Here is a 26768-nt window from a genome sequence, read left to right as displayed (position 1 = left end):
TTGAAGGTTCAAGGAAAAAAACCCTTCTCCCAGTCACTGCTTGGCATGGCATTTGGGCCTGACAGAATCTCCTCTCTTGCTGATTTGATGATAAAATATGGAGTGGACCCACAGGGAGAGCAAGCGCCTCAAGAAATAGATGGATAATTGGCTCTGTTTGCATGCTGGCTGCTGTAACTGTGAGACACCACACCAGCATGACTAATGCCTCTCCCCTCTACCTAAATTAGATTTTGATTGTGCTTTAGAGATGTTCACTGAATCACAGATGTTTAAGGTAAAAAGACCCAAACTTCTCAGGAACACCTCCTGTGGAGTGTGTGGGCTCATCCCCACAAGCACGGCTGAGGCGCTCCCAGAACTCAGATGAAGGATCATACTAACCCTTTATCTTCCAAGGCCTGGGAGCAGACCAGCTGTCCATGAGGGAGGCTCTGAAGGTAACAGGCTGCTGGGGCCAGTGGGTGTGGGCCTCCTCCCTGGAGGATGAAGCTGGGGGTCGGCTCCTTAACGTGGCTGTAAGCCAGTGCATCGCATTGCTGACTAATGCCTCATGTAGACTCTAAATTGGACCTGGGGTTTCCTCTGGTTCTTCAAAGATTTCCACTGAGTCACTGCCACACCAGGTGAACTAGTTCAAGGTCCTTGCTAGTTCATCTCCCAGTGTTCCTCAGGCTATTCAACTTGGCCAACCTGAAGTATACCATACAGAGTACATGCTTTTCTCTTTTCTCTTGCAGAATCTAGCCTATGAAATCATCCTAACACTGGGACAGGCATTTGAAGTTGCTTACCAACTCGCACTACAAGCAAGAAAAGGGGGGCATTCCTCTACACTTCCAGAAAGCTTTGAAAACAAACCCTCCAAGCCCATCCCCAAGCCTCGTGTCAGCATTCGCAAGTCGGTGGTAAGTAGAGAGGATACAGACATTCTGAAAATCTTGAGCTAGAGGGAGAGGAAGCTGTTAAGCAGGTCCCGAGTGATGTGGGGACATGCTTTTCTCTGTCTCCTTTGGCCTCCTTCTCCTCCTGGCATGCATCCTTCATCCTCCCAGCCTGGTTCCTGCAAAGTCTCGGGGGACCATCTGTCTGAACCTAGAGGCTCCCAAGAAAATTCTTTCTCTGTCACCTGTGGCAGCTCTGTGAGAGAGAGCCTGGTGTGCTGCTGCTTCCTTGATGAATCTTTCCTGAAGCTTCAGGCAAGCTTGAGAACAATGTTCTCTGACCCTTCACTGCCATCCCACCAGGGGCCAAAACCTCTTGCAAGCCACAGGCCCTTGGAGAGGTGGGCAGAGGCTCACAGCAAGATGTCCTGGGCACTCTGCTAGAAGAAGCTAGCTAGATGCACAGGCTGAGCATACATCTTGGGTCAGAGCAGAGCGGCCCTCTCCCTCTTTGCTGGAGGCTTAGACGCCAGCTTTCAGCAGGCTCTCTCCCAGCAGCTGAGGCCTCCTGCAGAGCAGTGACTCTTCAGCCCCTCCTTCCTCCTTGTCATCTGCCTTCCTCCAGGAATTTCCTCCCCTTCCCTCCCACAAGCTCTGTAGACATCCTGTCCTAACAGACTTTCATGACTTCAAAGCGGCCTCTTCTGGTAGTAGCAGTACCCAGAAGCTGGAACGTTCCCAACCAGCCTCCCATCTGGCTTCTGCTCTGGCTGCCGTATGGCATCCTAGGAACTCTGGGGCTTGGGACAGAGAGGCACCCCCAGATGCCTTGCTGTCATGCCCACATATCCTTCTATCTCTAGCTCTCTCCTCCCCACCATCCCCAGCTTGGGGGGTCATGGGGGAAGTGTAGGATCTCTAATGTTTGTCAGAAAGCACCTCCCTTTGTGACCATGCGGCTTGTTTACAGTCTTCTTTTGGACCTCTACTCCTGCCACCATTCTTGACAACTTCAGTCCTTGGGGATGATCCCTCAGCATCTGGCCCCTGCTCCTTGACTACTCACTTCCACCCCACTTCAACCGTTCACTTCCACGCTCACCCATCATCTCTGAGCATCACCAGTAACTGCATGTCCTCTGAAAATCTTCCCTTCAAACACCGTGGTCCCTTCAGCTCTGCACCTACCCAACTCCACTGGTACCCAGTCCTGATGCACTCCCACAAATCTAACTTGTTATGTTCAATCGCTTTTTTAATATCTAACAGACATCTAAAATGCAGCATGTCCCTAATAGAATTCTTTTCATTTTAATTCCAGTATAGTTAATATACAGTGTTACATGAGTTTCAGGTGCATAATAGAGTGATTCATTATTTCTACACACTACTCAGTGCTCATCTAGACAAGTAATCTTAATCCCCTTCACCTATTTCCTCCATTCCCCCCTTCCGCTAACCATCAGTTCTCTATAGTTAAAGAGTCTGGGATTTTTTCCTTTGTTCATTTCTTAAATTTCACATATGAGTGAAATGTATGGTATTTGTCTTTCTCTGACTTATTTCACTTAGCTTTATACTCTGTAGATCTGTCTACGTTGTTCCAAATGACAAGATTTTATTTTTTATGGCTGAGTAATATTCCATTATGTGTGTTTGCACGCATGCACGTGTGCACATGCATATATGTATATATTACACACACACACACACATTTTTCTTTAATCCATTCATCCATCAGTGGACACTTGGATTACTTCCATAATTTGGCTATTGTAAATAATACTGCAATAAACAGGGGTGCATATATTTTTCCAAGTTAATGTTTTCAGATTCTTTGGGTAAATACCCAGTAGTGTGATTTCGGGATCATGTTGTTCTATTTTTAATTTTTTAACGTTTTCCACAGTGGCTATACCAGGTTGCTGTCCCACCTACAGTGCACGAGTGTTCCTCTTTCCTCCACATCCTCACCAACACTTGTTTCTTATGATTTTGATTTTAGCCATTCTGACAGGTTTGAGGTGATATCTCACTGTGATTTCGATTTGCATTTCCCTAATGATGAATGATGTTGAACATCTTTTCATGTGTCTGTTGGCCATTTGTGTATCTCATTTGGAGAAATGTCTTTGATGTCTTATACCAGTTTTTAACTGGATTATTGGGAGGTTTTGGTGTTGAGTTGTAAAAGGTTTGTTTCTGTTTTTGTTTTTGTTTTTTTAATTTCATTTATTCATTTGAGAGAGAGAGAGCATGAGCAGGGGGAAAGGCAGAGGGAGAAGACAACTCTCCACCTAGCAGGGAGCCCAATGCAGGGCTCCATCCCAGGACCCGGGGATCATGACCTGAGCCAAAGGCAGATGCTTCACTGACTGAGCCACCCAGGCGGCTCCTAAAAGTTCTTTACATATATTGGATACTAACTCTTTATGGGATATGTCATTTGCAGATATCTTTTCCCATTCAGTAGGCTGTCTTTTAATTTTGTGGATTGTTTCCTTTGCTGTGCAGAAGGTTTTTATGTTGATGTAGTCCCAGTAGTTATTTCTGCTTTTGTTTCCTTTGCCTCAGGAGACATCTAGAAAAATGTTGCTGTGGCCGATGTCAGAGAAATTACTGCCTGTGCTTTCTTCTAGGATTTTTATGGTTTTAGGTCTGATATTTAAGTCCTTAATCCATTTTGAGTTTATTTTGTATATAGTGTAAGAAAGTGGGCCATCTTTATTCTTTTGCATGTAGTTGTCCAGTTTTCCCAGTAACATTTGTTGAAGAGACTCTTTCCCATTGCGCATTCTTGCCTCCTGTACTGAAGATCAATAGATCATATCATAGGTTGATTTCTGGTGTCTCTCTTCTGTTCCACTGATCTGTGTGTCTGTTTTTGTGCCAGTACCATACTGTTTTGATTACTACGGCTTTGTAGTGTAACTGAAATCTGGCATTGTGATTCCTCCAGTTTTGTTCTTCTTTTTCAAGATTGTTTTCACTATTCAGGGTCTTTTGTGGTTCTATACAAATTTTAAGATTGTCTTCGTTCTGTAGAAAATGTTGTTGGTATTTTGATAGGGATTGCATTAAATCTGTAGATTGCTTTGGGTAGTATGGACATTTTAACAATATTTTTTGTCCCAGTCCATGAGCATGAAATATCTTGCCATGTTTGTGTCATCTTCAATTTCTTTCATCAGTGTTTTATAGTTTTCAGGGTATAGATCTTTCACATACTTGGTTAAGTTCATTCCTAGGTATTTTATTATTTTTGGTGCAATTGTAAGTGGGATTGTTAATTTCTCTTTTTGTTAACTCATTATTAGTGTATAGAAATGCAGTGTTTTTCTGTATATTGATTTTGTATCCTGCGACATTACTGAATTTATTTATCAGTTCTAGTAGTTTTTTGGTGGAGTCTTTAGGGTTCTCTATATATAGAATTATGTCATCTGCAAATAATGAAAGTTTTACTTCTTCCTTACCAATTTGGATGCTTTTCATTTCTTTTTCTTGTCTGATTGCTCAGGCTAGGATTTCCAGTACTGTGTTGAATAAAAGTGGTGAGAGTGGACATCCTTGTCTTGTTTCTGATCTCAGGGGATCAACTCTGTTTTTCACCACCGAGTATGAAGTTAGCTGTGGGTTTTTCATGTGTGGCCTTTATTATGTTGAGGTATGTTTCCTCTAAACCTTACTGAGCATTTTATCATGAATGGATATTGCACTCTGTCAAATGCTTTTTCCTGCATCTTTTGAAATGATCATATGTTTTTTATCCTTTCTATTATTGATGTGATGTATCATGTTGATTGACCTACAAATACGAACCACCTTTGCATTCTGGGAATAAATCCTATTTGATCGTGGTGAGTTATTTTTTTTAATGTATTGTTGAATTTGGTTTGCCAGTATTTTGTTGTGGATTTTTGCATGAATGTTCATCAGGGATATTGGCCTGTAGTTCTCTTTTTTGATAGTGTCTTTATCTGATTTTGATATCATGGTAATGAGGACTTCAGAGAATGAATTTGGAAGCTTTCCTTCTTCTATTCGTTGGAAGAGTTTGAGAAGAATAAGTATTAGCTCTTCTTTAAACATTCAATAGAATTTACCTATGAAGCTCTTTGGTCCTGGACTTTTGTTGGGAGTTTTTTTGATTACTGATTCAGTTTTGTTGCTGGTAATTGGTCTGTTCAAATTTTTTATTTTTGGGGCACCTGGGTGGCTCAGTGGGTTAAAGCCTCTGCCTTCAGCTCAGGTCATGGTCCCAGGGTCCTGGGATCAAGCCCAGCGTCGGGTTCTCTGCTCAGTAGGGAGCCTGCTTCCTCCTCTCTCTCTGCCTGCCTTTCTGCCTACTTGTGATCTCTGTCAAATAAATTTTTTAAAAAAATTTTTTTTAATTTTTTTTCTATTTCTTCCTGACTCAGTTTTGGGAGGTTATATGTTTCCAGGAATTTATCTAATTTCTTCAAGGTTGTCCCACTTGTTGGCATATAATTTTTCATGATATTCTAATTTTTATTTCTGTGGTATCAGTTATTTTTCCTCTTTCATATTTGAGTCCACTATTTTTTATTTTTGATGTGTCTGGCTAGAGATTTTTCAATTGTGTTGATCTTTTCAAAAAACCATCTCCTGAGCTGTTGGTTTTCTGATTTTCTGCTCTAATCTTTATTTCTTTTTTTCTGCTCTAATCTTTGTTATTTCCTTCTTTCTGCTGGTTTTAGGTTTTGGGTTTTATTTTTTTCCCTAGCTCCTTTAGGTGTAAAGTTACATTGTTTGTGATTTGTCTTGCTTCTTGAGGCAGGCCTATATTGCTATAAACTTCCTCTTAGAACAGCTTTTTGTACATCCCAAAGATTTAGCATCATTGTGTTTTCATTTTCATTTGTCTCCATATATTTTTTTATTTCCTCTTTGATTTCTTGGTTGACCCATTCATTGTGTAGTAATGTTACTTAATCTCCATGTATATGTGTTCTTTCCAGACTTTTTTCTTGTGGTTAGTTTCTAGTTTCATAGTATTGCGGTCAGAAACATGGTATGACTTCAGTATTTTTTAATTTGTTGAGGCTTATTTTGTGGCCTAACAGCTATTTTGGAGAATGGTCCTGTGCACTTGAAAAGAATGTGTAGTCTGTTTTAGGATGGATATTCTGATTATATCTGTTAAATGCATCTGGTCCAGTGTGTCATTCAAAGCAACTGTTTATTTATTGATTTTGTTTGGATGATCCATTGATGTAAGTGGGTGGATATTAGAGTCCCCTACTACTATTGTATTACTATTGATTACTTCCTTTATATTTGCTGCGAGCTGCTTTATGTATGTATTTGGGGGCTCCCATGTTGGCTGCATAAATATTTACAACTATCTTCTTATTGGATTGTTCCCTTTAGGTAGTGTCCTTTGTCTCTCAGTACAGTCTTTTTTGAAGTCTATTTTGCCTCCTCTCCCCCATGTTTTAGGTGTATGGTGTCAGATTTTTCATCCTTTTATTTTGTGAATCCCTTGACTGATTTTTATAGATATACTTAATTGTACTGCTTTTGTGCATCCTGTTTTTCTTACTCCTGCTAATGGTCTTTCCTTTCCACTCAAAGAGTTCCCTTCAACATTTCTTATAGAGCTTGTTTAGTGGTCATGAATTACTTTTTTATCTGGGAAATTCTTAGGAGGAAAAATCTCTCCTATTCTAAATAATAGCCTTGCTGGTTGGAGGTTTTTTTCCTTTCAGCACTTGGAATATATCATGTCACTTTCCTCTGGTATGTGAAGTTTCTGCTGAAAAATCAGCTGACAGCCTTATGCCTTGTATGTAACTGTTATCTCCTGCCACTTTAAAAGTTCTCTTTATCACTACTTTTTGCCATTTTAATTACAATGTGTTTTGGTGTGGACCTCCTTGGGTTCTTTTGTTGGGGGCTCTCTGTGCCTCCTGGATCTGGACTTCCATTTCCTTCCTGAAATTAGGTAAGTTTTAAGCTATTATTTCTTCAAATAAGTTTTCTGCCCCCTTTTCTCTCTCTTCTCCTTCTAGAAACCCTATAATGCAGTGTTATTATACTGAATGGTGTCACTGAGTTCCCTTAATCTATTCTCATTTTTTGTTAATCTTTTTTCTTTCTCCTGTTCAGCTTGATTGCTTTCCATTACTCTGTCCCCCACATTACTGATCCACTCTTCTACTTCCTTTAGTCTATTTATTCCCTCTAGTGTATTTTTAATTTGTTATTGGGTTCTTCATCTCTGATTGGTTCTTTTTTATGTTTTTCTATCTCTTTGTTGAGGGTCTCACTGAGGTCCTGTACTCTTTTCTCAAGCCCAGTAAGTACCTTTATGACCTTTAACTTATTTATCAGGCATATTATCTCCGTTACTTATCTCCAAGAGTTTAGCTGTCTTGCTGTGATTTTGTCCTGTTCTTTCATTTGGGACATATTCCTCCGTTTCCTCATTTTGTCTAACTCCCTGTGTCTGTTTCTATGTGTTAGGAAAGTTAGCTATGTCTCTTGCTCTTGAAAGTAGTGGCCTTAACAAGAAGAGGTCCTATAGTGCCCTGCAGTGCAATATCCCTTCTTTATCAGAACCTGGCACTTATGGGGTATCCCGTGTGCATTGTGTGCACCTTACTGTTGTGGCTGTGCTGCTTTTGCCTTCAGTCCAGTTGTCTTCCATGGCTCTCTTTACCTGTTGTGGGCAGGGTTTGGTTCCCTGTGTTGTTAGTGAGCCAGTCTGGGGCAGCCTTGGGCTTGAGTTGGGTTAGACCAGGTATTTTCCAGAGCTGCAGGAGCACTGCACTGCAGGGCACTCTCCCTGTGTTGTTCCCTTTTTGTTGGTGAGTGAGGCCTGTAGTCAGACCAAATATCTGCCCCCAGCCCACTCCTGGGGCCACAATCAGATTGCTTGTGTGGTTTTAGTCCCTATTCCCCAGGGCAGGAGTCCCTTTGAGGTGGTGCTGACCCCTGTCAGGGCTGCTTGTATACTGCCATGCTTGTGGTGTTGCTTTGGATGGATTTACCAAGGCCAGACTGGAGGGTAAGCATCCAGGGCATGCTGTTAGCAAGGTAGTTGGAGAGAGTTCTTGCTGCAGTGGTTCACACAGGTATACCTGTATCTAGGCTGGGGGGTGGGAGAGGGAAATGGTGCCTGCCAGTTCTTTTGTTCTTGAAGAAGTCTCCCAAAGACCTCTGCCCCTCCAGCACATGCTCTGAGATTAGTAAACAAATCTCCCTCCCTCCTGTATACCCCAGGTGTTTTTCAAACTGCTGCTTCAATGCTGTAAAAATCTTGCTGGGGTTGTTTTGCTGTCTCTTTCAGGGCAGGGACTCAGTTTCCTATCACTCTCTGGCTCACTGATTTTTCAAAGTTCCAGGTGTGTTAAACCCCACTGATTGTAAGAACTCATGATGTTAAATCCCTCTGGTTTTCAAAGCCAAATGTTATAGGAATTCATCTTCCCAGCACAGGTCCTCTGTGCCTGGGATGGGGTTTGCTCCTCTCCCCTCTGCACCCACAACATCCCTCCCTTAGGGTCCTGCAGGTTTTTGGCTTCCAACTGCATCTCTGCCCTTTCTACCCTCTCCAGTATGGCCTCTGTTCTACAGTTGGCTGTGAAAAGTCTTTTCTGCCAATCTATAGGTTATTTTCTGGGTTATTTACACTGATGTGGGTATTATCTAGGTGTATCCATGGGATGAGATAAGCCTAGGATTCTCCTCCTCTGCCATCCTCCCTGGAAGGGAGGACAGAATTCTCGATTTTCCCCTCAAAACTATTTATACTGTCTTCCCCAGTTCAATAAATGGCATAACCATTCACCATGTTGCTTAAGCCATAAATCCAGAGGTCATCCTTAATTCCTGTCTTCCTCTGACCACTGTGTACAACACCTGGACAGATTCCATCTACTCAGCCTCTCAAATCCACCCACTCTCCATTTCCTCAGTCACCCTTCTCATCTAGGCTACCACCACTACTCTCTCCAGAACTATTGCAGTACATGTCCTAACAGTCTTCCTTCTTCCTCATGCAACCGGAGTGATCCTAAAACACACATCAGATCATGGCACTTCTGCCCCATATACCTAAACCTAATTTCTCCCCATGCTTCTCTCTGATGCTCAGGCCTTTCTATTCCTAGAAGTGACCAAAACTCACTCCTACCTGAGGCCTTTGTGTCACCTGTTCCTTCCACCTATCATAGTATCCCCCATATTTCTGCAGAGCTGACCCCACTTGTTCAGATTTAAACTACATGAAGAGGCTTTTCCTGGACCATTCATTCTGAGATAGATACCTAGTCACACTCAAGTGTATACTTGCTTTGAATTCTGTGTAGCATTTATTGATGGGGTTTTGTTTATTATCTATCCCCCCCCAAAAAAAAAAAAACTAAGTTAAATGTCCAGGAGTTGTCCCAGTATTTTTGGAGTATCTTAGACTATTATATTGTTTTTCATATGGACTGGAAAATCTGTTCCTGGCAGGTGCCTCCATCTGACTTTGGTCTCCAAAAACTTCCAGACAAGCCAACTGGGTTGGGTGCCATGACGGCTTGTAAAATATGCATTGAAAAGCCTTCACTGACAAATATGAAAATATATAGTGAATAATACTGATGTCCTGTAACTGCCTCAACATCCTATCCCTCTCAGCTGGTATCCATGTTCCATTTCCCTCAGGTCCAATTGTTTACTTTTGAGAAATATTCCATGATTCCTAAGAATATGTGAAGTCCTGCCCACAGCCTTATGGAGATAAAATCAATTCATATTGGAAGGTAGCCAAAGGGCATGGATTCCCACAGCCTTTTAGCAGGCTCCAAAGCTCACAGTGCAAGAGTGCAAGAGAAATGAGATCTTTCTAGGCTTTCTTGCCCAAGCACTCCTGAGCAGGTGGCCAGGGCCAGGGCAGATGTGGAAACACCAAAAGATGAGACAGCAGTGTGGTGAAAAACTTCCTCCAAGGCCCCTCCTGAGACCTCACAGCTCAAGCATTACCCAGGAATGGCCTGTTTAACTTTGTATGCAAAGGGGCTAAAAATGGTTTTAACAGTAATTTTTATAGCTCAACTCAAGTCTGGTCCAAGGCTCAGCTTGACCTGGCCCTGCTCACCTTTTCACCCTCCCATCTCCACTCCGCAAACTAACTGCAAGTTCTCAACCAGCCACTTCTCTTTACCACAGAAGCTTTGCATATGCTATTCCCCCCCCCCGCCCCCTCACCAGACAAACTCTAGCTCGTCCTCCAGCTGTTTAGACTTTTTTTTAATATCAAGTATTTATGGTGTACCTACTATTATTTACTGGGTTGTCACGAGCTTTTCTAAGTTTGGGGGAAACAGTGAAGAGAATAAAATACTATACTGTGTGGAGAATGAAGGAATAAATATATATGTGGCATAAAGATTATAAAGGGTAGAGCAGAAAAGGAGAGCAGAAAAGTTAGGATGCTATTTTTGTATTGGGTGAGGAGGTGATGTTTGAGTTGTGACCTGAACGACATTAGGGTGTAAGGCATTCAGGTGTCTGGGGAAAGGCATTCCCACAGAGCAGATGATGTGAGCAGAGGCCCTGGGTATGATCTTGGCATGCAGGGAGAAGCAAAGTCAGTGTGGCTAGACCTCACCTTGAGGAATTTGGAAACTATAGTAGGCTTGAGAGCTGGAGAGTGACATAACCTGGTTTCACCTTCTCTAGGAAGTCCCCTGGCTCCCTAACCACAGAGCACCCTCCCTCCCTCCATCCCCTTTTTCAGTATTGAAGTGCTTCTGTGTTTGCTCCCCATCTGTGTGCCTTCAAGAGCAAGGGCCAGGTCTCATTCACCCCCCACCCTTTGAATGCCTTGCATACAGTCCTTATGCAATAAACATGTATGAAAAGAACAAACACGATTCTCACATACCTGTTGGTTTGTGACAGGACTGCAGGCCTAGTGTTGGTTTCCAAGAAGTGTTAGGAAGCATGTTTGCACCCTGGTACAGGTACCGTATAACAGGCATCAGCCTTTCTGTTTTAAAGCAGATCGACCCATCTGAGCAAAAGACTCTGGCCAATCTGCCGTGGATTGTGGAGCCGGGACAAGAAGCCAAGAGAGGAATTAATACCAAGTATGAAACCACAATTTTCTGATACTCACCATCCTCCTGTCCTTGCGGTGCCTTGCACGCTGAGCAGTCCCGGAGCAGGCTTCCCTTCGCGCCTCAGTTTCCACCCAGCCCAGGAGGAAGACTGCTCTGTCTGTGTGGCCTTGTCATGGGCGAAAGGCCACTGGCCATTCCTGGGGACGTTCTTTCTGCACCAGTGACACAAAGTGTGTAACCAAGACTTTCCAGCCGTAACCCCTGAGAGGCATGAGTTGAGATTTTTGGCTGACTCTCCCGACTCCCCTTCCTGCCACCACCCAAGGTATTTCTAATGACTCTGCCCCCAACACTGCTTTGCTGAATTTGGGGATAATACCTTTAAAAAAAAAAAAAAAGGTACAGGGGATCTCTAATACTGCCTAAAAGTATAAAAATCTTGGATTTTTCAGTCAGCAGTTTCAAAGGTAGAATCAAAACAGAACTACCCCCATAAAACACCTGTAAAATCATATCACTGAGCATCATTTCATGCATAAGGACAAAAACCACCCCCATGATTGCCAGGAAATCCTGTTTCCCAATTTCTATATTTGTGGATTTTATATGTAATCAACAATGTCAGATAAAGAAAACATTTACATCTATGGATTGATTCAAAATTTAAGAATGATTCAAAACAGAGGAATTTATTATGCACAGAAAAATGTGTCTTGTATTAAATATTTTTATTAAAAGAATGTTTCATTAATGCATTGATAAGAAAACTAGGTTAGCTGTGAGGGATGTTTCTGGTTTCATTTCTAAATAACTAAATTTTTACTGCTACCACCAAGAGGACGGGCTTGGGCGTGGCAAAGTGCTGATGACACTCCCCAGAGCAGGAGATTAGGGCAAGCAGACTGGCATCCAACCGAAAGTGCTGATGCAGCCATAAGCTGCAAAGATTGTTTTTTTTTAACCTTCACAGTGTTTTAAAGAAAACGTTAAAAAAAAAAAAATCTAGGGCTCCTGCTGTCAAGATTTCTGTCATGGAAACCTTGTTTGAGAAAGGTGTTAACAAAATTCTATTGCAAAAATTTTTTTCTAGAAAAAAAAAAAATACAAAAAAAAAAAAAAAAAAAGAGGAGAGATTCCAAAGTAATAAAACTCTTTTCTTGAAACAAATAAATGTTTGCTTACTATTTGATTAAATAAAATTTACTTACATTTCTTTAATGTATTTTAATTTTTTTAATGTCTCTGTGGAGTATTTGTATGATACCATAATGTATATTTATGTAGAATCAAATTATATAAACAGTACCAATATTATAGAAAAAAATAACATTTTAACATATATTGTTCTAACTGATCATATTGTGAATCATTTTGCAGTTCATTATAGCGATATTGATAAATTGTGGGATTGTCTTAATGTTTTTTTTTATTAACCAGTATTATTTCAAACCTGAAGATTATCAGTTATTCATCAGTTGGTGAGTTTTAAAGGAAGATAATTAAATTTTATTTCAAACTGACAAATGTATATGGATTTAGTTCAGTGTTGAAGAATTTTAATACAATATTAAATTACTTGACCTGAACAGTTCCTTGTATATATTTTGCCTATTCACTGTTGATATGTATGTAGTAAATGGAGAGTAAAATAACACTGAAATATGGTACCAAAAGGTAATTGTATAGAAGCAAAGTAAACAGTAGCTTTGCTAAGACAGAAACATATGTGTAAATATGCTTGGGCTTCCAGTTATAAATTTTGTAATTTTTGTCATTATTTATATCCTATTAAAAAAAAAGCACACAAAATAAAACGGAAATTGTACAGCCACCGGTGCTTGGCATCGTTCTGTGAGCACCTTCCCACTTCCATTTAGGAAAAAAAGCAAAGGCCCAGCCTCTTCCAACAGCTATAGCTAAAGGGCTTTTTTAATTGGCAAAATTGAGAAAATTTACTCATTTCTAAGTTCAACCAGTCTGAGTAAGATACACTGGCCTTTAAAGCTTAAATTTCAGCCAGAAAATACCCAATGTCTTTAAATATTACAGTAGGCTACAAGGAGAAATTGCCAAAACAAATTTCTAAAAGGGCAAGGACCACCCAAATAGATCATTTGTGTGGGACAATACAGATAGCATGTTTGGGAAAACATCTACGCATTTGTCTCAGGTTGGGCTGCTAAATGAAATATCAGACTGTGTGGCTTAAACAACAGATGTATTTCTCAGAGTTCTGGCGGCTGGAAAGTCCACGATCAAGATGCTGGCAGAGAAGTTTCTCTCTGAGGGCCCTTCTCTTGGTTTGTAGGCATCTATCATCTTCCTGTGCGGTCTCATGACCCGTGTGTGTGTGTGTGTGTGTGTGTGTGTGTGCGCGCGCACGTGTAAGTACACGTGCACAGAGTGGGGGAGCAGCAAGCTCTCTGTTGTCTCTTCTTGTAAGGGCACTAATCCCCTTCTGAGGGCTCCACCATCAATACCCCATGTAACCTAATTATCTCCCAAAGGCCCACTTCCAAATACCATCACAATGGAGGACTAGGCTTCAACATATAAATTTTGGTAGGGGTTAAAACATTACATAACAACATCAATCCTTCCATTTTTCTAAAACACATGTGCCAGCTGCACATCAAATGATATAGGGCCATATTAGAGATACCGGAAAGATCAACATTTCACATTCTATATCCTATGACTTTCAGATCTCCCTGCACTCCTGGATCTAAGTCTGTTACTCTTTGAAACACACACCAAAACATATGGGGTGCTACCAGCCAGACATGCACAGACACATAGCTTTGAAAGCACTAAAACCAACCTGAGAGGGGATGACATTCACAGAGGCAGAAAGGGCAGGTTTCCTGAAGAAAGGTTTGGGCTGGGATTTTAGATGGTAATGCTTCAACTGGGCTAATGTGGCCCCTTTTTATCTTTGGTAACCACCGAGAGGTCAGCAGTCTTCTCTCTGTGGGATCAGATGCTTATTTGTTATCAGTTATGGTCCCAGCATGAAGCAGATGGCACATTCCAATTGGGATATTTTAAGAGTTTAATAAATAGAATACTTGCATAGGTGTTGGCAGCATGAAGGGAAAAAGACGGGCGGAACAGTGTCCCTGGGCTGGTAATGGCCTGAGGGAGAATGGGAAAGGAGAAGACTGTATGGAGGGGGCTACCAGACAGGCTGAGGGATATGGCCAGCGGTAGTGGCCCTCAGAGGGAGCCAGGGATTAAAATAGCCTGATCTCACTCTCCACCCTGCATAACCTGAACCCACTGGAAGCCAGAACACAAGGAGCCCATTGATATGGCCTACACAACACAGGGAAGAGGAAGGAGAGATCTAAGGGGCAAATAGAAGAGAGCCAGCACATATAATGAAGGGATATGCAGCTGATTTCTTGAAGGGGAAGTCTGACACATTAGTAACTACAGTATCCATGGGCAATCGTGATCCTTGAATGCTAGTACTATTCCAAAAAAGAACTTTAATTCAATTACTCATTTTTCTTACATTATATTCTATGATAAGTTTGGGTGAATGAACCCTGTGAAGAGTATGCCTAGTTAACTCATTAATAAGTCATGGCAGTGGTTTTTCTCAAGACATACCAGATTTTCTGTTGGAATAGTTAGGAATATTATTGGGGTATATAATGTTTGGATATGATGGGCCAGTAAACAGGCTTAGACAATGAACACATGGCCAAATTCTCAAAAATAAAAATTCACACTTGGACCCCAAGTAACATTGCTCTTAAGCTACTTCTGAACAGAAAGTAAAATGTGATGAGTGGGCTAGCCTCCAGAGTTCATTCTCCCACAGAACCGGAATATAATGACCATGTTCAGAAGTCTATATGGAACAAAGCCTTTTTTTAGGACATTTTTTCAGTTCTTTTTTTATATAAGGTATTCACTGGGTATGTTTCCTATGAAAATCAAGCAATCCGACAGTAATAAACACATTTTCTTAAAATATAATTGGGGAACCAGCCTATATAGGCCAGCGGAGTCTACCTGCACCACGGCTGCATCAACCTGCTCCCTACTCCATTCCTGTTTCCCCTACACCTAGCCCACCCCATTCCCATTTACTGCTGTCTATGAAAATGTACAAATGAACCCAGGCATCTGGCTGCCCCAGCAACAGAGTCCTGTGTCCCACAGAAACCAGCTCCAAAGGAGGCAGAGAATTTCCTGAGGCTCATTGCCCAATCACCATCCTGCAACTGTGAAATTCCGTTAGTACCCATGAGCCAGGTCTTATTTTTGTAGGGGAATTAACCCCAAGAATTTGGTGCAAACCTAGGAATACCAGTTCCACTTAACGGTTTCCTCTCTTCATCCCAGGCCAATCTACTCACTGACAACTTCCTCTGTGTTCATCGTGGCTCCATTCTACTTAGAATTGTTAATGCAAAGATGGTCATTCCTGACCCAACACACTGCACGTTGTGTATCATAAGGAACTGTAGCTACAAATTATTTATCATTGAAATAGTTTTTGTTTTACTCTCCAAAACCCCAGAGACCTGGGTTTGTAAAAGCTGCATAGGCATTTAACTTTCCAAGAGTAGTTAATGACCAAGGGTATAAAAACTTACATCAGACTGCAACAGAGACTCTGCGCTGTACAGCTCCACTAGGGTCCCTGCAACAGCTGAGGTTTTCTCAGGGGTTCAGACAACTGAAGAGCATGCATGTCACACAACAGTCCTCACAAGCACAGCAGAGCTAATGCTCATCTTCCAAGTCCTGCCATTTAGGAAACATCTAAGTTACATCTCAGAAGACAGTATGAGCAAGCTGAGATAGGGTTGTTCTTACTCATGACATGGTAATAAAAGCCGTTCAAGGAAATCCATATTCAATAATTTAATTGTCCTCTGGATGTCTCCATGCCTCCTCAATGAAGCATCCCCACAGCAGCTCCGTGAGGAGCCTGCAGCTCTCCCTCTTACTGCCTCTCCTCAATAAGATATATGAAAAGGGAAGCCAACACGCCTCCAAGTGAGAAGCAACATCAGCTGTTTTCTGACATTTGAAAGGCTGATTTCTCTCTACTTATCGAAAGTGCATGCTTAGTTTTCGGAGAGAAAAAAAAAAAACAAAAACAAAAACCGCAATGTGCTAAGTGTTGAGTCAAGGGAGACTGGGAAGAAAGGCACAGGAAATTCAGGAATACCATTTGAGCAGGCCATTTCCGGGGTGTGTGTCTGGGTAGGGAGATGGAAAGTTGCTAACTCATATGGCTTCAGAGCCACGCAGGTGTCATGAGTGAGGGAGGATGTGATGATCTACAGAGCAACTGTCTCATTTCAGGGGGCAGCTCCTACTCACTTTCAGCTGATTGTTGCCAGGCAGAAATAAAGACCCTGGGTCAACAGATTTTCTAAGAAATCAGTATTTATGCAAAATCACCAGATTTCCAAATGCTGGCAACAAACTCAGCATTTTAAAAAATAAGTGTGGGCCAAATAAAACTCATCTGTGGGCTGGGCGTGATCCATGCATCACTTCTTTGTGACTTTCTGAGATTCTACCAAGCTTCAACAGCCTCACAGCCAGCTAGATGTCCAGTACTTATCAGAGGAGGAACAGTGTGTCTGTAGCTAGAGTGAGGAGGTGGAGGAGGCAGAGATGCAGAGTCACTGACATTTGTTGGACTACTCTTATACACCAGGTTGGTTTATTATCAAGAACTGAATTTAGGAACTAGTAGCAAAGATCAGAAATAACAGTCTCTTAAACAGGAAAGGGTTGATTTTTTTTCTCATGTAATATGAATTTCAGAAATCATACAGGGCTGGAATGGGAGGTCAACAAGCTCCTTCTACATTCCTATTCTGTCATCCTTAGCATATAACATCTGTAAGGTCACCTCATGATCACAAAGTGGCTGCTGGAGTACTACCCAGCACATCCACATTCCAGACAATAAAAAGAATAATGACCTAAGGTATCCTACCCCCCAACTGAGTAAGACAATCTTTTAGGAGCTTTCCTGGAAGCTTCAACCCACAACTCTTTGGCCACCCCTATATAGGCAGCTGGAAAATGTAGCTATTGATTTTAGCCAAGCACACTGCAGCCCCCAACAATAAAGGAGTTGTTAGTGAGGAAAAGGGAGAGATTGGACATTAGGATGGCCACCAACAGTGTCTGATGGTAATAACCCTAAAAGAGTTGCTCTATAAATTAACCATCAAATCCAACCACAAAAGATCCCCACATCTGTGTTAATAGACATATCAAACATCTGTGCTGCCCAGCAACACTCCTGAGGTTGTCACGGCAGAGCAGGTATGGGAGCACACTGTAGAAGCAGTCATCAAAGCTGTCAGCTGGACAGAAGAACTGGCAATGTCCTGGTCATCAAGGGCAACAGAGCAAAGGGTACTGGTTCTCAATCTCCACTGCACTCTGGAATCAACTGGGGAACTTTAAAATAATATGGATGCCTGGGTCCCATCTCCAGAGATTCTGAATTAATTGGCCTGGAATGAGGTCTGGGTTTAGGGAGGTTTTTAGATTTCTCAGATAATTTTGGTGCAACAAAGTGTAAGAAGGCTCACCCCTGGATGGATGAGGCCCTCCTGATCCCCTGAGAAGTTGGGCAGCACACCAGAGGCTCCTTGGGAAGAGGTCCTTGAGAAAATTAAAACATTTGCTGAAGGTCACACAGCTAGGACGTTACTATAGCCAGGATGTGAACTTGGATACACCTGACAGCCAAAGCCAGAGTTCTACCATACTTTCAAGCATCAAACCCAAGCAGCAAGCCCAAGGTCTCTTTTCTCCATTCTCATTTCCAATCCTCCACTACTCATGGGTGCAAACACATCCCAAAGAGAAGAAAGTTTCAGACAGCTCAAAAGAAAGACCTACCATGAGGTAGAAAAGGATGCCTGGAGAAAGCAAAGTCACAGGTTCCCCCTTCATAAATCATGGAAACATGGGCAACAAAGGAATAGAAGTTTATAACTGAAACAAAAGATGATAATGCTATTGAGGTCTGTATCAGATGCTTGACATACTTTTCAACCATCACAAAAAACTCTGCAATCAAGTATTGTGGTCCCTATTTGACAAATAAGGAAACTGAGGCTCTGAGAGGCTCACCTTTTCAAATGGAGGGTAGAGGAGAAAAGGAAATGAAATCAGGTGGCAAAAGAAGGGCTGCCATTAATCTCAAATGAACCCCCTAAGAGTTTCAAAGCAGAAATAAGCATCTCCAGGAAGCAGGCCATAAGGCTGTTACCTTCCATGTTCAATGCCTGAATCATATGAGAATTGAGACCAGGCTGGGTGGTAGCCAAGGGCTGGAAAACCCAAAACATCCCCCAACCTCTGCCATCCATTTGGATCCTACCAGAATGGACCCTGGTTCTTTTTTTTTTTTCAAGGAGCAATCCCTACAGACACAGAGATGGGCTAACCAGAATACCAAAAGTAGAAGCTCCTCAAGGGCAGGGACTACCTCTGACAGCTCAGGACTTAGAATCAGTCATGACATATGATGTGAATGAGTGCAATGAATCATGAATTAAAGTGCAGAACTGAAATGATGTTCCTGGATCCTCTCACCCAGGGGCTTTAATGAGGTGGCCAACTGCATGGACCAAACACCCCAGCTCCACCACTTCGCTGTGGGGTGCTGGCGACTTAACCTCTCTGCACCTGTTTCCACATCTAGACAAGAGATAATACCTTGCACCCCTGTTGTGAGGATTCAATTACATAATGTGTGGAATGTGCCCAGCATAGGACCTGGCACAGAAAAGAACAGTAAAAAAATAATAGCTCTTCCTTCCTTCCTCCTAAAAAGGATTTGTTAGGTATCAGAAAGTTATTTGACAGAGTGGGGCAAATAAACACAAGATGAAGGGTTTAGAATCACTGCTAATTAAAAATGAATCAGAGATGAAAAACACAGATCTCCAAAATCTTCCCCAGGGGCTGAAACCCAAGCCGTGACCCCTAGACTAGTGTTCATCTGCCATAAACCCAGGAGGATTCCAGTTCCAATTGAAACTGACATTCAACTTATAGCCCAGTGGGTCTGGGTCTCTCTATAAAGAAAATCAGATTTGGACTGTGGCCTTGGCTTTGTCACAGATTAACTGCTTGGGGTGTAGTTCTTCCTCTCTAGGCTAGGACTGCAGAGTCTGCAAATCCACTCAAGTACTATGAAGACAGAATAAGGGCTGGGGAGGCAATGTAGATTTCAATGGATGGTGAAATGTGTGCTCCCGCTCCCCACAAGAGCCACCTTGTGCTAAGCCGGAGCTTAGCACATTCATTCAGCTACTGGGTGTTTTCCAGTTTGATCAGTTGCTCAGAACCACGCCACCCAAACTTGGGCCTGGCATGCTCTCTGTAGTTACTTACTCCAGCCCCTGGGTGATGGGAAATCACAGCGGCAGATTTTTCTTTTCGCTTCTCTGTGATAAGCAGTATTCCCCGTTCTGAAGACCTAACCTCATAAATGAATTTACAATGAACACCAGCAGCTCATTTTCCTGAATCATAATTTAAATGAAAATTGCCCCAAGTTATGGTCTTCTTACACCACCTTAGAAGTAATACGCTGCTGATGCCAAATGATTTCAAAGACTTGGTCTCTGGTGAGTCCCACGTTTGATGCACATTTTTCTACCCCTTCCCTGTAGTTGTGAATATGCACAACTACGCTATAATTCTATGGTTAAACTCATAGCCTGATAGCAGCTGATATTCTAATTCAGGCATTTAATAACTGTATAGTATCTCCATAGTTTTAAGGGGAGGGGTTATGAGCAAGGAAATCTATTCAAGTGACAATCTTCAGAGACCAAGAATTATTCGAAAATCATTTCCTCCTTCTCTAAAGGTTGGTAAGTAAATTATAGTAACATAATGTTGAACAATAGATTGCCATACTTGCCAACTTAAACACTTCAGGAGCATGTTTATTCATTTCATATAATCTAGAAGCAATCTTTTTTATTCAAGTGAAGTTTTACTTTCCTCTAATGATGCTTCACAATAAAATGCCAAACTAAAGCAGAAAGATAAAGAAAATGCTGGTGACCTGCTACTTCTTAATTAGCCTCTTGATATCCTAGTGCAGAGGGAGAACACAGAATGTGCTACGGGCACTCAAGCATACATACAGGAATTTCAGTCATTCAACAAATATTTATTGAGACTCCCAACTGGAGCCAGGCTTATGTTAGACTGTGGTGTAAAAGACATAGACCTGGCTTCATGGAGCTTACGATCTAATGAGGGACTCCAATAAGTAAATAATACAGAGTGCTAAAAGTCATGGCAGAGAAGAGGGCACTACGAAAGGACTGGGCAGACCTTCAGCAGAAGGGTTATCTCAAAGAATATATGAAGGATAAGAAGGAATCGGGGGAAAATTAGCCATGAGATGGCGAGTACAGAAGAGAGAACAGTGTATACAAAGACACAGAGGCAAGAGAGCACACAACAGGTCCAGGGTTTTAAAGAGAAGTGACAAGATTAAGATGGCACTTTGGAAAGATTAAGCAGAGGGATGTGAATGGGGGCAGAGACAGCAGCCAGCAAACTGCTGTCAGGCCAAAGAGGATGACACAACCTGAATTACACTAAGGAATGTTCACTGAGCACTTTCTTGGTCCAAGCGCTGAGGTAAGTACTTCATGAGCATTATCTTATTAAATCTTTACAACCATGAAAAGGAAGAACGGATACCAATTTTACAGATACAACAACTGCTGATATTTTCTTGTTTTCTTATTATCTGTTATTCCCAATCTCTCCTAACAATTAAAATGTATTTATGTATTGCCCCAGCTGCTACCTAAAATAGTGCTTGGCACACAGTAGATATGCAAGCCATATGGGAAAGACAAGCAGGTGGCTGAACAAACAAACCAATAAAGAAATTTTGCCCAAAATCACATTGAGTTAAGAGACCCACACCCACTGCATTCACTATAACTTACCACACCACGCTGCAATTCTTATTCTTTGTGGTCCTTCTGAGTCTCCTGTGCTGCTCCCTCGTCTCACCAACTTCACACTGCCCTGGACTCTGGCTTACGACTCCAATCTTGTCTATCAATACTTGTTTCACTGCTGATCTCATTTGATCCTATTGTTTTAAATACATTTGATTCACTAATGATTCTCAGATTTATACTGCCATCACAGATTTTTCCCATGAACTCCAGACCTTTTTATCCAACCACCTACTCAACATCCCTGCTTGGATATCTAATGGCCATCTCAAACCTACTATGTCCAAAACCCTGCCTCATCTCAGTTAATGGCAACTCTAATCTCCTTCCAATAGTTCAAGCCAAAGAGCCAAAACCTTGGTGTCGTTCTTTTTTTTTCCCCCAGGGTTCATTGTTTACGCACCACACCCAGTCCTCCATGCAATACGTGCCCTCCTTAATACCCACCACCAGGCTCACCCAACCCCCCACTGACCACCCCTCCAAAACCCTCAGTTTGTTTCTCAGAGTCCACAGTCTCTCATCGTTCATCTCCCCCTCTGATTTCCCCCAACTCACTTCTCCTCTCCAATTCCCAGTGTCTTCCGTGTTACTCCTTATGCTTCAAGATCAAAAGCTTCTGCACAGCAAAGGAAACAGTCAACAAAACAAAGAGGCAACCCAGGGGATGGGAGAAGATATTCACAAATGACACTATAGACAAAGGACTAGTATCCAAGATCTATAAAGAACTCCTCAAACTCAACACACAAAACAGATAATCACGTCAAAAAATGGGCAGAAGACTTGGTATCATTCTTAACTTGTCTCCCTCACAACCTTTAACCAATCCACTGGTAAATCCTATTAACTCTTATCATTAAAATGTATACAGAATCCAACTGTCACACCCCCTACTATTGCCATCCTAGCCCCGCTGCCTTCATTTTGCCCAAATTATTGCAAAAGTTTCTCATTGGTACCCCATGCCTGTCCCCCCTTTCAAATGAATCTCAATTTCCCACTGCCAAAGGAACCAACTAAAGCTTAAGTCAGATCACTCCACTGCCCAAACTAATCCAGCAGCTCCCACCGCAGAGGAGAAGTCTTTACAGTTACTGAGTGCATCCACAGTGCATCCACAGTGATGCACCTCTTGTTACTCTCCAGCCACAAACCAGCTTCCTTGCCAGCTCTGTAACAGAGCAGCCCATCCACTGTCCTGTCTGCGCTCACTGCAGTCTTGGCTTGGGAATCTCTCCAGATACCTGGATGACTCACTCCCTCACCTTTCAGGTGTGGACTCAAGTGCCACCTTCTCCGTGAGCACCTCCATCTAAAACTGTAAAGCTTCTCCCCTCCCCACTCAAACATACCAACTAATATGCTATAGATCCTATTTAATTTTTTTCTGCCTCTCCTTGGCCCATACCACAGTCGGAAAAAGATTGTTTGCTCACTTTTATATCCCCAATTCCTACAAAAAATGCCAGGCACATGGTAGATCTCAATAAATATTTACTGAATGAAAGAAGAAATAAATGAATTCTCTTCTTTACAAGCTCTTCACCATGCTGGTCACATCAGGTAGCAACCAGAGATAAACTGAGGAGATAAAATTTTGATAAAATTAGACATAGTTGATAAAGCATTAACAGAAAAGATGACAGCTTCAGTTTGAAGGCCTTTCACATTTGTTTTCTAATCAACAAAGGACAAGCAAGGAGTCTGAAACAATCTGAGAATGTTTTTCAAAAATATTTTAGGAATTTTATTTTTTATAAAATTTTTTTACTTCATGTATTAAAATGTATACCAAAGCAAAAGAAAAAAAAAAAATCATGACCTGCATCATAAATACAAAACAGTTTTCAAAACATACAAGACACATACAATGTAAAAAAAAACCTTTACATATACAAAATGCAATGTAATTTCCATTACAAAAAATAAAGCAAGGGAAAATGCTTGAAAAATGCTCATCTGTAAATACAAAACAAAACCCTCCCCTTGAATGACCACTTGAGCTGCCTGGAAAACTGCAGCTCCATGACGCTAGGCTTCCCTTTTTCCTTCACATTACCTTGCTTTTTACCTTGCCTTTTTGTCATATTACCTTTTCTTCCCATTTTTCTTTTTATTTTAAAGACAAGGGCCAATCAGGTTTTTTAAAAGCTGATGTTTGTTCTATACTTTAATAGTAACTGACGAAAAGTTACTTAATAGTAACTGATGAAAGGCAGGTGGCTTTTAATTCTAAAAGTTAATACTTTATACTCCCGAGTTATAAATGAGTTCCTAAACACTGTATGCAAATCAAATTATGATTTGGATACTCTAAGCACAAACATACATTTACAGAAATTCTTTCATAAAATTAAGATTTTCACATCACATTTGCTTAAATCACAGTAAGCCTTAAAACTAGTTCCTCAACCCATCATAAAAAAAAAAAAAACAAAATCTCCTTAATAATTCTATCTATGGCTCCCTTAAATGCTAAATAGTAATATTTAATCTAAAATACATCTAGAGTGGTCTAGGCCCTCCTACCTACACCACGTCTAATACACACCAAAACAGAAACTGGCTCACTACTTACTATTAACACTAATACTTCTTTGATTTAGTTTCTATTGCAGCAGCAAAATTTTTGAATTTTGGTTATTTTCTTATATGAACCACATCTATTATTAATTTATTGCCATTTCCCTTAACAATGTATTGCCAGGGGAAATGGAGACTTAAACTGCAATTAAAGTTCCTAATCAGGAGGTTAAAAAAAAAAAAGCTAGTTGATATACTTGTTCCCTTCAAGAGCTCTTTCCTGATTAACCTTGAAGGAAGGAAGGGAGGGCGGGAAGGAAAGGAGAGAAGGTAGGGAAAAGGAGAAGGTAGGTTAAAAGTGACATCTTCCAGAGTCACAATGACTCTTTTGTTACTGCATAGAAAACCACCGAGAATTCTCTTGAAATTCACTTAGAACAGCACTGACCGTGCCATTCATCTGAGTAAATAGTTAGAAGAAAATGGTTTTTTACTATATTTCTTAGAAAAATTCTGTTAAAACTTATCTTCTGTTAAAACTGGCTCCTCTCCACTTATTCTAATTTATAAAAATTCAACTATGGAACAATTGCTTAAAAAAAAAAAGAAGAAAGTGAGGATTATGAAAGGTCAAGTTCAGTCAAGTAACAAGTCTGGTACATAGAAAACCAGAGCAAGCAGGACAGCACCCAACTCAGAGACTGACAACTGGAGTCCAGCTGCGGCACAGATCTGCCATCAGCTAATGAGGAAAAGGTAGACCAATAAAATCTCTCTTCAACAGGTGTAATTTTTGCTTCACAAGATCTTTTGCTTCAAAGAACTTTTGAAATCCAACACTCACTTACCAAGTGAATTAAAAGAAATGCTGGAAACTGTGCAAGCAGACATAATATTTTAAAAAGCAAATTTAAGGGGTGCAAATAAGTGCCAAGACTGTAATTGGGAGAACTATCCCCCTTGGGGTATATGTGGTTCAGAAGGCAGGTCTGCTACCCTGAGGCACAGCCTGCTTAATAACAGCATTAAAATACATATTTCTTCCAAATTATTCTCATTAATTATGTCAACCAATTTGAATGCATCAAGAGAGAATTTTACCAACAGTATAACAAGGTACGTATTTACATTTTCATTTGCATCTTAAGGACAAACTGATCACAATAATGATGATGATTATGAAAAACAAGATTAAAGGTGTATTCATTTGGGAAAAAGCTACATTAATATTATTCATCCAACCACAAACACTTTTGTAATGAATGCAGTAACTGCAAAAACAATTCACAGCTTTATAAAAAGTCGAAATATAGAGTTTCACTAGAATTTCTTCCAGTTCAAAATTAAAAAGAGTTCAACTTACATTAATGCTTAACTACTCTAACATCTGTAAAATATATAAAATACCAAGATTATCAACAGTCACATATGTTTTGAAGTCAGGGGACACGTGTATTTTCTTAAGATAGGTTCCATTTGTGTAGAAGGTCTGTGAGGATTCCCCAGTGACAACATTCCACCACTGTTCAGAGAAAAATAAAATTCTCATTAGATTGGTAATTACTTTGTGCGATAACTGTAGTGCCAGCCAACTCCTTCACCCTATCACCTCCCCACTCTCAAACTTGAGCAAAAGCAGGGAAAAAGTCTAAAGTTTAAAGCTGAATATAGTATAATCAACTTGGTCAGCCTCTCCTGATTAATCCTGGTGACTGCCTCAAAGCTACCAAACATAGCCCCACTGCAAGGCATGCTGGGAAAATGTGCAGCCTATTGAAAGGTACAGACACAAGGCTGTACCAAGTCCACCATGGCTATGACTGCACTGAACTCTGCTGCCTGCATGTCTTTCTCATTGGAATGAACAGAATGCCCCTCTTTTCTTTAAAAATGTCCCTTTGCAAACAGACTGGTATTGATAGACACTACCAGACAGAATGTTCTCTCTACTGAATCTTCTTTTTCACCAGGAATGATTCGAGAGCCGATGACCAAGTTTCTCTAAAATAGCCTATACGTTTATTTGCTAAATAAATATTGAACGTCTCAAATGTAGCAGGTGCTCTGGCCAAATCCTCCCTTTCTCCTCCTGATAACTGAATTCCCTAAGATTACAGTGTTCATAGTCATTTAGCAGATGGAGATCATAAAGCTTACTCATGAATCTCACAGCTGAAATAAGGGCAAAAGAGACAATGTACATGAACATCTTTTGAAAAGGGACATTGAGATTCAAAGTATTATTAACAAATAATGGTGTCACTCATTTTTGTATCTGGGGCAGTGCCTAGCATTCTAGCAGCTGACTGGGCCAGCTATTTCTGTTCACTTAGTAATAGTAACTGACGAAAGTCTACCCCATGGACTTCAGGAAACCTCACTGACGCAACTTGTACTAACTCGAAATTTTTCAGAACTGACAATTTTGCTTTATAAAATAGCAATGTAACAAGACTGCAGAGGACACATTCCACCTACTTAAGACTCATTAGTTTTTAGTCACTAGAAGCAAATCATAGAGATAGTAAGGCCCTTAGAGATCACCTAGTCCAACTGCCTCATTTTACGAATAAGGAAACCACGGTTCTGAGAGAAGAGAGAAAAAAGGCCTCATCACCCAAGATGATGCTGCTAGCAGGTGGCCGAGCTGGAACAGTTTCTGGTACCTAATCTAGTGCTCCCACCACCTCTCCCTCTATTCAAACAAACCACTCAGAAACACTACACCGGCCACTAACTTGAATATGGACTAAAAAACAATGACATTAGGGGCGCCTGGGTGGCTCAGTGGGTTAAGCCGCTGCCTTCGGCTCAGGTCATGATCCCAGGTCCTGGGTTCGAGCCCCACATCAGGCTTTCTGCTCAGCGGGAAGCCTGCTTCCTCCTCTCTCTCTCTGCCTGCCTCTCTGCCTACTTGTGATTTCTCTCTGTCAAATAAATAAATAAAATCTTTAAAAAAAAATAAAAAAAATAAAAAATAAAAAACAATGACATTGAAAACAACTAATACAGGGAATTTTTAGGGCAACGAAACTATTCCATATAATACTACAATGGTAGACACATGTCATTATACATTTGTCAAAATTCACAGAATGGAGGTGCCTGAGTGGCTCAGTCCATTGAGCGTCCAACTTTTTTTTTTTTTTTTTTTTTTAAGATTTTATGTATTTATTTGACAGAGAGAGACAGCAAAAAAGGGAACACAAGGAGGGGGAGTGGGAGAGTGAGAAGCAGGCCTCTCCCTGAGCAGGGAGCCTGATACGGGCTGGATCCTGAGA

The 26768-nt window shown here is 41.1% G+C and overlaps 2 protein-coding genes across 25 annotated transcripts in view; one reads left to right on the top strand and one right to left on the bottom strand.

Moving 5' to 3' along the window:
- Nucleotides 1–12549, top strand: part of ANKS1B (ankyrin repeat and sterile alpha motif domain containing 1B) — a 1143054-nt gene extending 1130505 nt beyond the window's left edge. For 10 of the 20 annotated variants that reach the window (XM_047741072.1, XM_047741075.1, XM_047741074.1 and 7 more), the window contains 2 exons: nucleotides 741–908; nucleotides 10902–12549. In XM_047741072.1, coding sequence (XP_047597028.1) covers nucleotides 741–908; nucleotides 10902–11012 — 279 coding nt within the window. In that variant the 3' untranslated portion in view covers nucleotides 11013–12549. Of the gene's footprint in view, nucleotides 1–740; nucleotides 909–7202; nucleotides 7207–10885 lie in introns of all 20 variants that reach the window. The other 10 variants (XM_047741077.1, XM_047741069.1, XM_047741067.1 and 7 more) reach the window with 3 other exon arrangements.
- Nucleotides 12550–22685: 10136 nt separating this feature from the next.
- The window catches only part of APAF1 (apoptotic peptidase activating factor 1), a 90670-nt gene continuing 86587 nt past the window's right edge, over nucleotides 22686–26768 (bottom strand). For all 5 annotated transcript variants that reach the window (XM_047740088.1, XM_047740085.1, XM_047740084.1 and 2 more), the window contains exon 28: nucleotides 22686–25009. In XM_047740088.1, the coding sequence (XP_047596044.1) occupies nucleotides 24863–25009 (147 nt within the window). In that variant the 3' untranslated portion in view covers nucleotides 22686–24862. The remainder of the gene's footprint in view (nucleotides 25010–26768) is intronic.

This window comes from Lutra lutra, chromosome 8 (assembly GCF_902655055.1).
Source record: "Lutra lutra chromosome 8, mLutLut1.2, whole genome shotgun sequence".
NCBI lineage: Eukaryota > Metazoa > Chordata > Mammalia > Carnivora > Mustelidae > Lutra > Lutra lutra.
The sequence above is the reverse complement of the archived record's forward strand: the minus strand, read 5'-3'. Positions and strand labels throughout refer to the sequence as shown.